The 15319-nt window shown below is 35.6% G+C and overlaps 2 protein-coding genes across 2 annotated transcripts; one reads left to right on the top strand and one right to left on the bottom strand.

Moving 5' to 3' along the window:
- Window positions 1-720: 720 nt before the first annotated feature.
- LOC130713528 (PI-PLC X domain-containing protein At5g67130-like) lies at window positions 721-5571 on the bottom strand. The gene is made up of 8 exons (XM_057563293.1): window positions 5422-5571; window positions 5276-5344; window positions 3824-3937; window positions 3599-3736; window positions 3011-3100; window positions 2481-2784; window positions 1718-1944; window positions 721-985 (listed from the first exon to the last, which is right to left on the bottom strand). Exons 1-8 carry the CDS (start codon window positions 5425-5427, stop codon window positions 920-922), a joined length of 1014 nt encoding a protein of 337 aa, XP_057419276.1. The 5' UTR covers window positions 5428-5571; the 3' UTR covers window positions 721-919.
- Window positions 5572-8428: 2857 nt separating this feature from the next.
- LOC130714834 (probable receptor-like protein kinase At1g49730) lies at window positions 8429-14575 on the top strand. Its single transcript, XM_057564795.1, has 9 exons — window positions 8429-8739; window positions 10471-11019; window positions 11921-12214; window positions 12322-12583; window positions 12662-12714; window positions 12976-13043; window positions 13205-13294; window positions 13674-13758; window positions 13877-14575. The coding sequence occupies exons 1-9, from the start codon at window positions 8661-8663 to the stop codon at window positions 14419-14421; spliced, it is 2025 nt and encodes a 674-aa protein (XP_057420778.1). The 5' UTR covers window positions 8429-8660; the 3' UTR covers window positions 14422-14575.
- Window positions 14576-15319: the final 744 nt, after the last annotated feature.

Here is a 15319-nt window from a genome sequence, read left to right as displayed (position 1 = left end):
TTGAAGCTTTGACAGATAAGGGTCTATGACGCACTCTCAGGGTGCGTCTGTGTCGCCCCTTAAAGGTGCGTGCATTCTGAACACGCACCTTCAAGCTGCGACACAGACGCATCTACAAGGTGCAATCAAAACCATAACATAATGGGTCGGGTCGCGTAACAAACCTGGGTTTCGGGAAGAATGTTGGATGGTTGGCAGCATAAGGTGGCGATGGGGGTGACGACGACTCCACTCGGTTGCGGTGTCGCTGGCGATGGCGGTGGCAGGCGGAGGCAGTGGAGGAGATGCGTGAGAGAGGGAGGGAGATTTTGAATAAGTGAAATGTGTTTTGGGGAGGGAGAGGGGGGGGGGGGTTAGTGGGGAAAGTGAGAAGTTTTTTTTTTTAAACAAGGGAATTTTGGACAATTCACTAATTTTGAGGGGTCTGAATAACTATCGGGGGGTCTGAATAACAATTCCCTTGCATATTTGTCATCAATAAATGAATATTCGCATAAATAACTTTGGTTATAACTTTAAGAGACTCTTAACAGTATGAACCAATTCCATTACGCTACGCTATGATTCAATTGATTTGTCTTTCGAATATTTGGATTTTGGGTTCATTCACATTATGTTAATGTAGAGGATGTGAATCATTGTAGGCTTCTAGCTTTTTTTTTTCTTATTTAAGGAAAAACAATCCTCTTAAGTCCTTACTTAAGATTCTAACTCAAGTAATTAAGGTAAAAACATACCACCTTAACCACATTAGGCCAATCATTAGGAAAAAACATGTAAATGCGGTCAGTATCTTTCAATATACATACCACACACATTCTTAAGCATGTAAGGCCTTCATTCCATGTAGCAAAAAAGTAACATAGAAAGCTAGTTTAATTCATTGGATATATAACTCCCAAATGACTGACATGTTTGCTCACAGCCTAATCAAGTTTCGATTTGCCAAATCTAATGCTTCTGGGGCTCCTCCTCCGTCGCCTCTCTGCAAATTGTTTTACCCACTAATTAACTCCATTGAATAAAAAAGTGTTTAACTAATCGAAGTGTTAAACAACTAGACCAATATAATTTAGAAAATCAAGTAAAGAAGTTGGTATAACTTTTAATAGGCTTAAATAGCTTTTTAGTCTATCATTTTGCTATCAGATGTGGTTTTGGATCCTACCATCTAATTTTAAAGCTTTGGAACATACTTTTACATATAACATTAGTTTCGGACCCGTTTTAAAACATCTCACACTATTAATCAGTGATATGACTAATAGTGGATCACACCAGCATTACTATTCTAGGATAATCTTATATGCCATATTTTGCTTTCAAATCAGATGTAATGACTAGTAAAAAAAAAAACCACTCTGAGTTATCATTTCTCCATCGGTAAGATATTTTTTTATTAAAAGTGCTAGCTATTATATCTAACTTGACAACAAAATAGTTCATGTAAGGTTATGTTGGTCATGTGGTAATGGTAATGTGACCCTCTGCCGAATCATCGATTATTAAAGTGCACACCAAAACCAAATTAGAGTGTAAGATTCAGGACAAAAATTATTCAAGAATTTTTAGTGTAATGTCTTAATTACATTGGTCAACAAAGGATTTAGTTGTTTAACACTTGGGGAAGTTAGACAACCCACAGAATAAAATGTACCAAGTAGTAGCTTATACTCTTCAGATATTACTTAACATCGAAATGGTTGTAAGATTTTACCTTGTAAAAGTCAACAGCAATAAAGTTAGGCCATCGGTTACCCGCAGCTCTAAAGCAGACATGCATCATTGCAATCAATGGAGATGAGTTATCCCTGCATGCTTCATCATCATGATTTCGGACATTTCTGAAGTAGTTCATTAGGACTAGTGACTTTGTAGCATTGTTCATTGGAAGTGATTCAGGTCTATTTTGACAAGAACCTCCCTTAATCCCAACATTTCCAACTGCAATTTAAGAACTCGTCAAAATTGTCTATTCTGCATAATGTAGATTCCAATCAAAGTATCATTGAATGAATGGTCACTTTAATCTCTAAGAGATATAAGGTCGTCACTTTGATCCTGCTACTAGAGAAATATGCAAAATAGTACCGGACAGATAAAACTAAATTTCAGTTTAATCTTTAAGGGACTAAGATGAATAGTCTTTTTTCATCTTTCAAGGATTATATTGATTGTGGTTTTCACCTTTCAATGACTAATGGCCTGTTTGAAATTTAGTTCGTGAAATGAACGGAAACGGAACTCAGTTTCCCCTTTCATGTGTTCACCGTGTTGGAATTCGAGATTTGGAATTCTCATGAGTCAAATATAAACCAAATTGAAAAACAAAAACACTCTAAATTGATCGCATTTTATTTTTCAGGGACAATTTTACCTATTTTCATCTTTCAAGAACTCACATCATAAAGTTTATGGGCTAAAAAATGACTATTCACTCAAATATCATTTAATCATAGAGGAATAAGAAGAGGACTCACATTGGCTTTCTACAACATAATTCCACTCATAGGCAATTCCTTCAGAAGCCTCCCTAGAAGCATTTGAAGTGAACACAATTAGCCTATAATTCTTCCTTATCATTGTTTTGACTGTTGGCCAATCACTTCCATTCTTAGGCATTTTAGACACTGGAAACCAGAATTTCCTCAATCTAGCTTTATCAAACACCTTGTTCACACCATTTCCTGATGTTACATGATCATCAATGAAAATGGTGATGATCTCTGTTGGGTGTGTTACGAGGAACACTCTGACCTCTTTCAGAACATTAAGGGCAGGTTGCTGTTAAATCAGATTTCATAGATCAAGAGATACTTAAATCTTAGTTAAGCTTAATCAAATCAAACGAAATTATAACCTGTTTGGATGCAGACTAAAGAGCATTTATTAGAACTTACCTAGTGCTTTATATAGCACATAAACTCAAATAAGTGTTCTTTAGTCTGTATCCAGACCGTCTCTTAGTGTATACTGTAGTCAATATCATAAACTTTCATGTATCTCTTACAAAGGTTGTATATTTGGTGCAAGGCCCACGACACAACCAAATGGTATCTTCATAATCCCACATGTCCAGCATTAGTCCTCTCACACCATTCTGCAACAGAGAAAGGCTCATAAGAATCATAGGTATGTATATATCTTTTGAAATCTAAGGGGCAATCATTTCATCTTCAATTATATGCATGTCCCCCTCAAGTATTGGAAGTAAAATGTGTAAATATTCCCTTCATCCCTCTTTATTTTGATCCCTTGAGTTGAATTTGGATTCCACGCAGTCAGAAAAATCCTTAAATTACACCATTAAGAAATTTGAGTCATTCGATCAAAATCAGAACATTCAAATTTTGAGTTTATCTGAGCTATCCGATCTGATGAAAACTATGAGTTGTTTGATCTTGATCAAATAGCTAAGATTACTTGAATGCGTGAATTTAGGATTGTCCTAACTGCAAGGAACCAAATCCCGTGGAGTCTTGATCTTAATACATGCTTTTTCTCTTTATTTTTTCCTTTCCCTAAGTAAATGAAGTAGTTTATGATACAATTTCATTCTTCTTTCCATAGAGTAAGGAGAGAAATACATGTAACATACCTTGAGCTGATCTGTAATGGAATCTTCCTGGTTTGTGAAGGCCAAAACTGGAGAACCTGTACTCCAGTTCACTCCCTTGGCTGCAAATGAGTTGTGGGTTGTAAGCCATGAGTACTCATTGAATGGGAGCTCCATCACCTATACATCATTCAGAATAATCTCACACCAAATTTATTCACAGGTACTGTGAAAAAAATGGAAAGAAAAAGAATAAGAAATAAGAACCTTTGAAGTGGGACTTATAGTTCTAATTCGTGTGCACCGGTTTTGCGAATGACACTCAAGGCACTGCAGCCCCAAGTCACAGTCATTGATATCACGTGAGCATGTTTCTGCGATCTGTTAGGAAATGTTTCTCACAGGAAGAAAAAGAAAAGTTAACCTAGAATGATGAGATTTAGTTAGCTTTTGATGCCAACTAGTTTCACCCAAAAGAAACACAAAAAAAAATAGAAGAAGAAACTTATATTATGATACAAACTAGTTAACGAGTAAGTGATAATAGATAGAAGTTAATTCTTTTTTATCTCAACACAGTTATCTTCTAGGGAGGTAATGTCGTGGACATCCACATTCTCGTGGTGCTAATTCTCCTAGCGGGGGGTTTTCCGTACACAAGACTCGAACTCGAGACATTGCTTGAGAGAATCAAACATGTTTTACTTCCAGGCATATATTCTGAGAAATAAGGAACTATACTAATTAATAATGAAGTACTTTAAAATAAGACACTATGTGCTCATGGTACAAGTATTTGACAACTCTTTGTTTTCTAAGAATTCCGTGTATTTAGGTGTTGTACCAGTTGCAAAGTGATGCAGAAGATGAAAAAAAAATCTGATCATCTTCTTTGCTTTCGCGCCCTTAGTTTTTCTGCAGAATCTAATATTTTGTAGCGGTGACATCTGAGGAAGGTTGTGTTAGGTTTGCAGTTGCCAATGTAAAACTGATAGTCGACCTCACCTAGTGGGATAAGACTTATTTCATCGACAAACATCAATTATCTCATTTAATATTGGCCAAGAGTAGTTCCTATCTTTGTTAGTGGATATTATGACTTTGGAGTGACATGTTCTAAGTTTTTAAAAATATTTTGTACAAGAAAGGCATCAACAACAATAACCAGTGCCTTTGCAAGGCAATCAATTGAAGCAACACAAAGAAACTGAAGAAATCTGCTAGTGTTCTTTCATAACACACAGCATGCTTAGAGAAAAGGCATTTATTAAACAATTATTGGCTTTAGTAATGCAAAAGAACTTGAGATGCTCTGCAGAATGAGTATGAAGCCACGGAAAAACCCATTTTTCATCAATTTGCATAACCTTTGGAGGGATTTTGAGCACTTATATATCCACAATGGAAAGAAAAATGTATTATGAGTTTATATATGGTTCAAGTATGTTAAATTATTGCAGTTTAATTATAAAGTTCTATATAAGCAAGTGTTATATGATACAGAAACTAAGGTCAAAATAATAATAAAAAGTTCATGTTCATCTTCTTACTGCTAAGATTGTTACCATACCTTGTTATATGATACAGAAACTAAGGTCAACATAATAATAAAAAGTTCATGCATGTTCATCTTCTTACTGCTAAGATTGTTACTATACCTTAGTTTTTTTTTTTTTCTTTTTTAGAATCTAATAGCAATTTCTATTGATAATGAAGTACCTGGACGAGTATGTAATAGCAACCAAATACAAGACTGGCGCTAACCAAAGTGGCAATGAGAAGGTAGTTCTGCAGGATAATAAGGATACAAGAGTCAACTAAATGCAAAGGCAGAGCAAGAAGAATGCAAATCTAATTGCACTTACCTCCATTGGATTTTTTTTGGGTTATGTTTCACAATCAAAACTAGATTATGTATTGCATAGATAAACTACTAATTACATTACAAATTACAGGTTGATTGGAAATGACATTTTAAATATTTGAAAAGCTAAGATTGAAAATATCTAAGATTACACTCTCTTAATCTACTTATGCGCAAATTGTTTCTATCTCTCAATATAATTGAAGCTAGGTTTTGTCTTTTTGAAGTCCTATTTTATCAATACAGGACATTTGTCTAAAGCAATTCCGAAGAGTTATGCAGCTTAGAATAATTAAAGAATGATCGGTCTTATGACAGCTCAGTTGGGTTATTAAACTAAAAAAATGTTGCAAGAAACAAAAATCCCATAATGGTGACCCAAAGAACAACTTAAAGAACTAGGAGTAATATACAATACATAAGTGCATGTAGACACTTGAAGTCTTGAACTACACTTACACCAAAATAAGAAAGGAACAAATAAGAGATTAAGTGGTTTGATAGAGAAATAAGAGAGATGAATAGAAAAAAGAAGTGAAAATGAGATGAGATGGAAGAGAAAGAGTGGTGTGAATAAATCAAAACCCTTAAACTATTCCTTAATTTTATCATGAGGGAATACGAAACATTCAAAAAAAAAGTTTCAAGTCGGTCATTAGTTACCTTCACGCAAAATCGACACTAAAATATGGTCATTAATTCTCTTCACTCTGCACCATTTACATAATCTCTAGCCTCACCTTGAGCTTGACCTTGATATTAGGAGGTTCCACCTCCCAGAATCCACCTGCCCGGAGCTAGTAACCGTCGCCTTGGTCCACGGGGAGGAGCTCATCGTCACCGTGTCCAGGTGTACACCTAATATTTCTGAAGGAGTCTTCATCATTTAATATTTTATATGTTTAAAGTTGTACTTTTATTCGTTTGTCTTATTTAGTAGAACTAGTGCAAGGAAATCTTGCTAGCTATTAGTGATGTGTAAGGAAATCGTGTACTAAGTCTTCTGATCTCTAAGAAATCATATTTTAACAATTAGTTAAGTTCATTGACATATCTTTCAAGAGAACAAGCTTATTATGTTAGCAAAGTGTGTGAATAAGCATACACGAGACTAATAATATGAAAAATTATATAAGAATACTTCATGTAGCTTTCTCTTCTTTTCTTTCTCATTTTTGAATCGTAGGATGTGTTTTCCTCATCAAAACCTTTTGCCATGCTCAAGGAGCAAGATCTATTCTCACAAGAACCATGTTGCTCATCTTAAATTTGATAATGTTAGCAAAGTGTGAGCAAGATCTATTTTAAAGGAACAAAAGTTTTATGTTAAATTTGATAATTGTTTCTTTTGCTTGAATCTTGTAGTCTTTTTATGCTATGTAGTGCGCTTTAACAAGATCCAAGTACATAAGAAAATGTTAGACTATTCAACAATGGCCAATACCAAAGAATGAGAGTTATGTTATGATCTTTCATGGTTTGGAAAGGTTTTATAGGAGGTTTGTCCCAAGTTTTTAGTACCTTAGATGCATCAATTCTATTATTGCTTTATTTTATTAACCCTTTTATGGTAGAGTGTCATGCATACAATGTGGGTATTAGGGAGGTTTTGCATCCCATTGAGTTGAGCTGTTCTTACATTCTATTACTCAAAATTTTCCCTTTGACATTTCTTATGGCTTTAATCATTTCACTTCTCTTATCTTGACATGTTGCCTTTATCTCATTATTTATTACATGATTCTTTTAGTTCAAGAGGAGATTGTATCTTCCACAACAAACAATTTCTTTATTTGTGAGGACCAAAATGCAAATATTTTTGAATGAGAGGTCAAATCCAGAACAGAAAATCCGTGGGCAAATAGAAAAAGACATGCTGCCGGACCCCTGTAAACAGTGTCCATACATCCCATGCCATTGGATGTTGCCTGCGGCTAACATATGCAATGTACTAATAAGTTAATAACAGCAATATACATTATATACACATGGTAGTGTGCGTAGGTCATAGGTCCCACCAAACCTCACATGGTGATACAGCTAAGTCCATGATATTTATGTATTTGCATGATTATAGAACCTGATGCAGACCCGTGAGACCCTCAACCGTTTAGGTTTGGACTTTGAGTGTGATAGACCTTGTTTTTCAACCTTCAAATCTAAACCAAAACGGAAACAAATATCAGTGACCAAGTAAAGGATTAATCTTTTGCAATCTTTAAGAAAAGAATCTCTCTGTCTGGACCACGAACCTGGAGTTGTTATTTGATACAAAGTTTATATATGTACCCAAAAAGAGTGAAACAACCTTCCTTGTTAGATTAATTTGCTAAAAGTGAAAATGGGGTATTTGATGCTTTAGCATTGATAAGATAAGGTAAGAAGGCAAAACAAAACTCCCATTTCATGCCAAAAAAAATAACCACTTTGTCACACGGACACAGTAGAATTGGGAAAAAAAGTCAAAATTATAGGATCGAGGCTCTCATTGAATTATTTTGTTCCACAGTTCATTCTTGCTCCAAAAATCAATTATAAGAAAAATCTATAAAGTCTCATTCATGTAGTTGTATAATTAATTGAAAATTTTCATAAAAGTAATGATATGTGTACATATAGTTTTGGCTGAACATATAATTTAGTGGCGGTTTTAAACTGTCACAAATGTTTGTGGCAATTAACAATCGTCACTCAGCTGTCAACTAAAATCATATGTACAAAAACATTTTTGTGCATAGTTGTATCATGCATTAGCTTACAAGTTTGAACAATTGCAATATAAAATTTTCTTTTGAGACCAATGTATCTCCCGACTAATCTTCTCGTTGCTGATGCCCGGACTTAGTGAAAAATCCGTTTAACAACCATTTTCATGGGCAATAATGGAACCCTACATTATCTGTTTAAGGGACAAGTCAAACAATCACCATCCCATAATTCATTATTCTTTTGAGAGAGGGTTGGCATCACAAAAATGAAGGGCAACATGAACTCTACCCTAAGGAATCTGAAGGGTACCCCACAAAAGCACCCAAAAAATGTGGTGTTGTTGTTCCTCATTAGTGCTCATTGAATAGAGCCAAACAAAACTACAAAACCCTCTCCTCTCACACACACCCACCATTCTTTCTCAAACCGATTCGCACCATCCAAAAATGGGTTAAGCAACTAGTACCCTCTTCTTCTTGTACCTGAAAATTTCTTCACTGTTCTCAACCTTTCTCCATTTCCATTTCCACCATGTTCTTCGTACCTTCCTCCTTGTTGGGATTGTTAATGTTGGCTTTTCTTGGAATGCAGTTCCCTGTTGTAATCTCTGGTTAGTTCATTGAAAAAGTTCTTTCCTTTCTTGGTTTTTGCTTCTGAATCTTCTACCCTTTTTGCCATTTTTGTGAAACTGAGTAGGGAAATTAGTGCATTGATTTGTAGCAGCATTTCTCAGGTTGGGAAATGGTGGAGTTTAAGAATCAATGAGAATGGCTATTTATGGTTGTTATGATTGGTTGACCCCTTTGTATTCATGACCTAATCAATTCATTCTTATCCTAAAATTTTTCTCACTTTGTTTCCTTTTTTTTAACTTTCTGAAATGAAGTTGCTTGAATGATGGGATAAGTATCTTGTTACTAGTAGTATGGTTGCAGAAATCATGATAGAAAAATTTCAGTGCATTCCAGATTCATTCATATACCCTTGTAAATTTATCTAGTTTATATTCAACTTAGAGTCAAATAATCCTTGTAAATTTATCTAGTGTATATTCAACTTAGAGTCAAATAATACCCTTGCAGACCTAGAGTAGTAGCCTTGCAAATTTAATTAGCATCATAAATCTGTTACTAGTGGACTGTGGGTTACCATCTGAAAGAGTAGCAATATTTGACTGCATTTATTGTAGACTAGTACTAGTATTTGGATAGGCCTACCCCAAACCCATGCTTATCTTAGGAGCTGTTTGGCTTCCATTTTACTGTTCAGTTTTAATTACAAAAATGTCCCTTTATTCTGTTTTCATAGTTTTGTTTAGAAAACAGGGAATGAAGTGAGAACAGAGTGACATTTTTGTAGTTAAAACAGAACATGAATTGCAAACAGACAATGAGAGTGGAAACCAAACTGACCCTTACATATTCTCTGTTGTATTTTTTTTCTGGCATTGTTTAAAATGGAGGTGTTCAGACTTGTGATAAAATTTAATGCCTGTTATTATAGATAAGAAACCATTCATCTTTGCTGCCCCTATTGTTCTCATTAAATTATCATTTCAAAACAAGGTTTTAGTGGGCTTGTATTTTGCCCATCCCTTGTCCCCAAAGGGCTTTTATGTGATGGGGGATGTTAGATGTATGAACCATTTCTTTTCTGGGCTTACTTCATAGTTCATGATTTTTGGAACCTTGAAACATGAGTGCTCTCTTATCTTTTTATTCTGAAGGATAATATGCAAGTTCATGAACCTTGTTGCAATGCTTGCTACAACAATGTACTGACGTTGATAAAATTCAATGCTTATTATTAAATTATTATGTCCTAACTTCTCATTCAATTTCTCCTGTGTTTTAGAGCTAATGTCAAATATATGTTTTGCCTATATAAGATGTATGAATGTTAACATCAGGCGTAGGCATTTCGCTGACTCAATTCGTTAGGCTACATGCTCTTCCACAATTATTCTTCTCATATTCCCGATTATCCAAGGTGAATAATGACTTAGTTAGGGAGCCAAAAGCTATCATCTTGCGCGTATTGTGACTAGAAACAGTAAAAGTAATGAAATAAGCATGTACCAAAACCAATACGGTGAGAATGTCATGAAACAAAGCATAGGATGTTCTTTGGGGTGTAGCTTTATCTCTTGCATCATGAATACTGTAACAGAAATGGTATCCATCCTATTTGTTGTTGTTGAGATTTGTAGCTGCACATTAACCTTATCGGAGTGAACATGAATGGACAATCTTTTAAAAAGTAATGGTAGTTAACTTTAGCATTAGGTAATGAATTATAAATGTAATTTGGTGATCTAATATTGCTAATCCTTCTTTTGCAGATTGCCCCTTGGATTTTACTTCTTCAAACTTTACACTGGCAACCTCTTTATGCTCAAACCAAAGCAACAGGGGACAATGTTGCCGATACATTAATGCTAACATTGCGATTTCTGTTGCTCGTTTCGCTAATGCAACAAACGATTTAGGTGTCCCTCCAAATACTACTGATATCTGCCTCCAAACCATATCTCAGACCTTGCAACGTTACGGAGTTCCACAAAATGTAGCAGTTTTCTGTGGATTTGGGACAAAAATTCCAGTTAATTATGAATGCAAGGGCCAAACTAGTGTTGTGCATATGCTACAATCTCCCAGATTTGTGGAGGTTGAAAAGAATTGCAAATTGCCGCTTGGAAAGGAAAGTAGATGTAAGAAGTGCTTAAATGCAGGCTTTGGTTATCTGCATCATCTAGGAATTGCAGATAATATAACACTGAGCACATGCCGCGATGCCACTTTTGTTGCACTAGCAAGCCAAGTCAATGAGATATCTACTATTGACATTGCAAGTTGTTTCTTTGGAGTTCAAGGACTTCTCAGGCCTCCTGGTAATGACAGTTTTAAATCAAAAGTATTAACAGGAATTGGCTGTGATATGATTCTCTTCATCTCTCTCATTATATGTATGGGAATTATAGTGATGTAGAGCCAAATGGATTGGATGAGATCTCTACTTTATAACGTTAGAGGTCCTTGTTAGAATTTTGGGTATGATAATCCTGGATAACTTCGAAAATCGTGTTTGCACACTTTCCGAACAAAGTATTTCGACCCTATTCTTGCCTGGGTTCACGAAATCCTTGATAGGATAATTTTGAAGATCAATCTGCTTCTGGCAATAGAGAACAGATCAGAAAGTAGAGAGCGATTCTGGTTTTGTTTTCTGTGTGTTTTTTCCTTAGGCTGCAAGCAACCTTATATAGAAGGTTGTGTTTGCACGAATGATCACAATTGTTCCGAAAAGTCACAATTCTTCAAACAATTTCAAACTAGGGTCACTTGGACCCCGGTTCGTATTCGCGGTCAATTATGCGTTGGCTCACCGAGCGTGCACTCCGCACTAACCTGACTCGATTCTGAGCCTAACGAGTAATTGCATCAGCCTATAGTAGATCACATTACTACTAAAATACATTGATGATTCTAAAATCACCAACAGTCCTCCTCATAATAGCTTGTCATTGAATAAATGATAGTTGCTGAAATCCCTTTATGTTGGCATATCAAGGCATGAATTGAAATCGGGATTCAAAAATCATTCTAAAGCTGATTTATGCTAGGAAAAACAGGATAAATGCTAGTTCTATCAGTTAACATGTGCCAAATGACTGCTCTTTTATTTTGTATTTTCCATATTAAAATACTTATTTAACATGTAAAATGAAATCTGTGTATTGTTACTGATAGGGTAAAACTTGGCTAATCATATTTTTGCAACTTTGATGCTAGTTTCACAGTCACCTCCATCCTTCCCTGCTCCAAAGGCGTCTCCAAGTCCAGTGGTTGCTGCTGATAGCCCAAGTCAACTATTGTTAGGTGTACCTTCAAAGACAAACCACCATTCATATCACTTGACGTTAGTTCCATGGATTGCTATTGCAGTTACAGCTCTTGCTGTTACAGCGTTCATAGTCTTGATAGTTCTAATTCGCCAAAAAAGAAGAGAGTTAGATGAGCCTGAAAATTTTGGTAAAACCTTTTCAAAAACCTTACCACCTTCTGCAACATGGAAATTTCAGGAAGGTCAGGTTCTTTTAAATTGCATTTGTTCTTATTATTTTCTTTCTTAGCAGTAGTATATCAAAACCAGTGCTTTATTTTGTTATTCTTGGAACCTTTGTGTCCTGCAGGTTCTTCATGTATGTTTCGAAAATTCAATTACAGTGAGATAAAGAAGGCAACAGAGGGGTTTAGCACCATTATTGGCCAAGGGGGGTTCGGAACAGTATATAAGGCTCATTTTAGTGATGGCCTAGTGGTAGCTGTAAAGCGAATGAACAGAGTCTCGGAACAGGGAGAGGATGAGTTTTGCAGAGAAATTGAGCTTCTTGCTCGGCTGCACCATCGGCATCTTGTTTCTTTGAGAGGCTTTTGCATCAAAAAACATGAGAGGTATTTGCTTGTGTGCTTGATTATGTTCTTTGACAACCTATACCAGCAAATCAAAACGTTCTGCATGTCTGATGGCAGGTTTCTGTTGTATGAGTACATGGGAAATGGAAGCTTAAAAGATCATCTTCATTGTATGCCTCTCAATATCTATACATTGTTTTCAATATCATATTCTGGACCTTATATGTTGGATTAGAATTGAGCCTCTATCTTGTGCATTCTGCAACTTTTTTGAGTTCGTAATACCTTCTGCCATACCCAGCATGGCCATAATGCATACTATTTGTTATAAAATAGTAGCATTCAAGTAGTGAGGAAACAAACTCAGTTCATTAGCTTATTCCCCTATTAACCCCTTAATCTCATGTGATATATTTTGTTGATTGGTACAGCCCCAGGTAAAACACCCTTAAGTTGGCGAACTCGAATCCAAATTGCCATTGATGTGGCTAATGCACTGGTAATTTCTGATTATGATTGAGTAGTTTCATTTCATTTTTTTTTGAACGTGGTTTCATTTCAAAATTTATCATAATTGATTCTATGCTTTATTTTATCTCTCTTTTTTTATTCTTTCTATTTCATAGATTTTATTTTTAAATCACATTCTCTCATGTGCAGGAGTACCTTCATTTCTATTGTGATCCTCCTCTGTGTCACAGAGATATTAAGTCCAGCAACACTTTACTGGACGAGAAATTTGTTGCTAAGGTTGGTTGATTCTCTAATTGCATCCCACATGTTCTCCTGTTAATATCCATTTTGAAGTCATAGAGTTCAAAACGGCGAGCCTTGGCGCAACAGTAAAAGGTTGTTGCATGTGATTGAGGTTACGCAACACGGGTTCAACATCTTGAAACAGCCTCTTGCATAAAAAAATATAGAGCAAGGCTGCATACAAATATACAATAGACTAAGTGGTCGGACCCTTCCCTGGACCCCATGCATAGCGGGAGCTTTGATGCACCAGGCTTCCCATTATAATTCAAAACTGCACAAAATTGATATGATAATGGATAATGCTAATTTACAACTGTTCCATTAGATGCTTTTAGGTAATTCATTTTTCTGATGTTACATCATTTCACAGATAGCTGATTTTGGCCTTGCACAAGCTTCAAATGATGGTTCGATATGCTTTGAACCTGTAAACACCGAAATCCGGGGAACTCCAGGTATAAAATTATTTCCTGCACTATATTTCAGTTAGCTGATTTTGGCCTTAGATCAAAAGATAATTCTATAATTGTCATAACTGACAATACTGAATTCTGGCTATTAAATGCATTCCAGGTTATATGGATCCTGAATATATTGTTACTCAAGAGCTCACGGAGAAAAGCGATATATACAGTTTTGGGGTGTTACTATTGGAAATTGTAACAGGAAGACGAGCTATTCAAGATAACAAGAATTTGGTAGAATGGGCACAACCTTACATGGAATCAGAAACAAGTTTATTGGAGCTAGTAGATCCCAATGTGAGGGAGTCTTTTGACTTGGATCAGCTCCGAACAGTAATCTCCATAGTAGGATGGTGCACTCAGAGAGAAGGTAGGGCAAGACCTTCAATAAAACAGGTCCTTAGGCTTCTGTATGAGGCATCGGAACCGATGCACAGTGAGTTTCTACTAGCTGCGGAAGATGATGAATGTGAGGGAAATCAGCAGAGAGGAAGAAGAAGTAAAGGGAAGATCCAAAGAAATGAGGCAAATTTTCACACCGGGGATGGAAGATATCTTGCATCATCTTCTAGTACATCTCGGTCATATTGCAGTAGAAGCTTTTTGCTAGAGAATGGCTCACCACAGTCCCCACCAAATGTGTTCTCAATCTGAAACAATCATTAGGTTCTTCTAGTTGACTTGAATTTCTCATTTACTGACATCAAAATTGTGGATTTGTAAGAAGTAGGAACACATCTCTTAAACTGTCCATATGTTAAAATATTGGGGAAGACGAGAAATACAGAGCTTTCTTTCTTTGCTGCTATGATCCGCATTGGCTTGCAGTTGCATATAAAGATTAGCTGAAACATAAGCAATGTTCTTTGTCACACCACTTTTTAAGAATTTGTTTTGCGATTTCATTTTAAACCCTTATACAATGCCTGCAACTGGACATAATAGACACATGCCAAATTCTTAGCCATGCATGCGATTTCTTCTTTTGCTTGTATATTTGAAGGGATTTCTTTTCAATGTCGTACCAATCACCGAAGTGAGTTTTATGACTCCCAACAAATCATTTTTCATACAAGGTCAGGGGACTAACACCCACAAATTTTATGGATTATTATTGATGTCCAAACCTAGATCAATGTTAAAAGTACAAATCCTACATCTAATGATTTTTATGGTACCTATTACATCTTAACTCAATTGTCATCCTTAAATATTTCCGAAAAGGTTGCTTCTGATCCAGGCATTAGTGTTTGAGAAGGTCCAAAGTTGCCAGGTATTAATATTACAGTGCCAGTGAGGTCCAATGAACATTGTTCTTGCGTATGCAAGACATAAGTTGGAATTTTCAATCAAAGAATCCCACTGCCGCAAGGAGATCCCTATAAAATATAATACAACAAAAACTTAAAATAAGATTGATTCTTATAATTTTTAGTTTTGATTTTCCTGATATTACTTCTTAACCTCTGTCTATATGTTTCCAGATATAAATTTTGGTCCCCATTATTAAAGTATATATCCCCTATATTTTCTATTAATTGAAGTTTTCCTA

This window comes from Lotus japonicus, chromosome 4, assembly GCF_012489685.1.
Source record: "Lotus japonicus ecotype B-129 chromosome 4, LjGifu_v1.2".
NCBI classification, from domain to species: Eukaryota; Viridiplantae; Streptophyta; class Magnoliopsida; order Fabales; family Fabaceae; genus Lotus; species Lotus japonicus.
The sequence above is the reverse complement of the archived record's forward strand: the minus strand, read 5'-3'. Positions and strand labels throughout refer to the sequence as shown.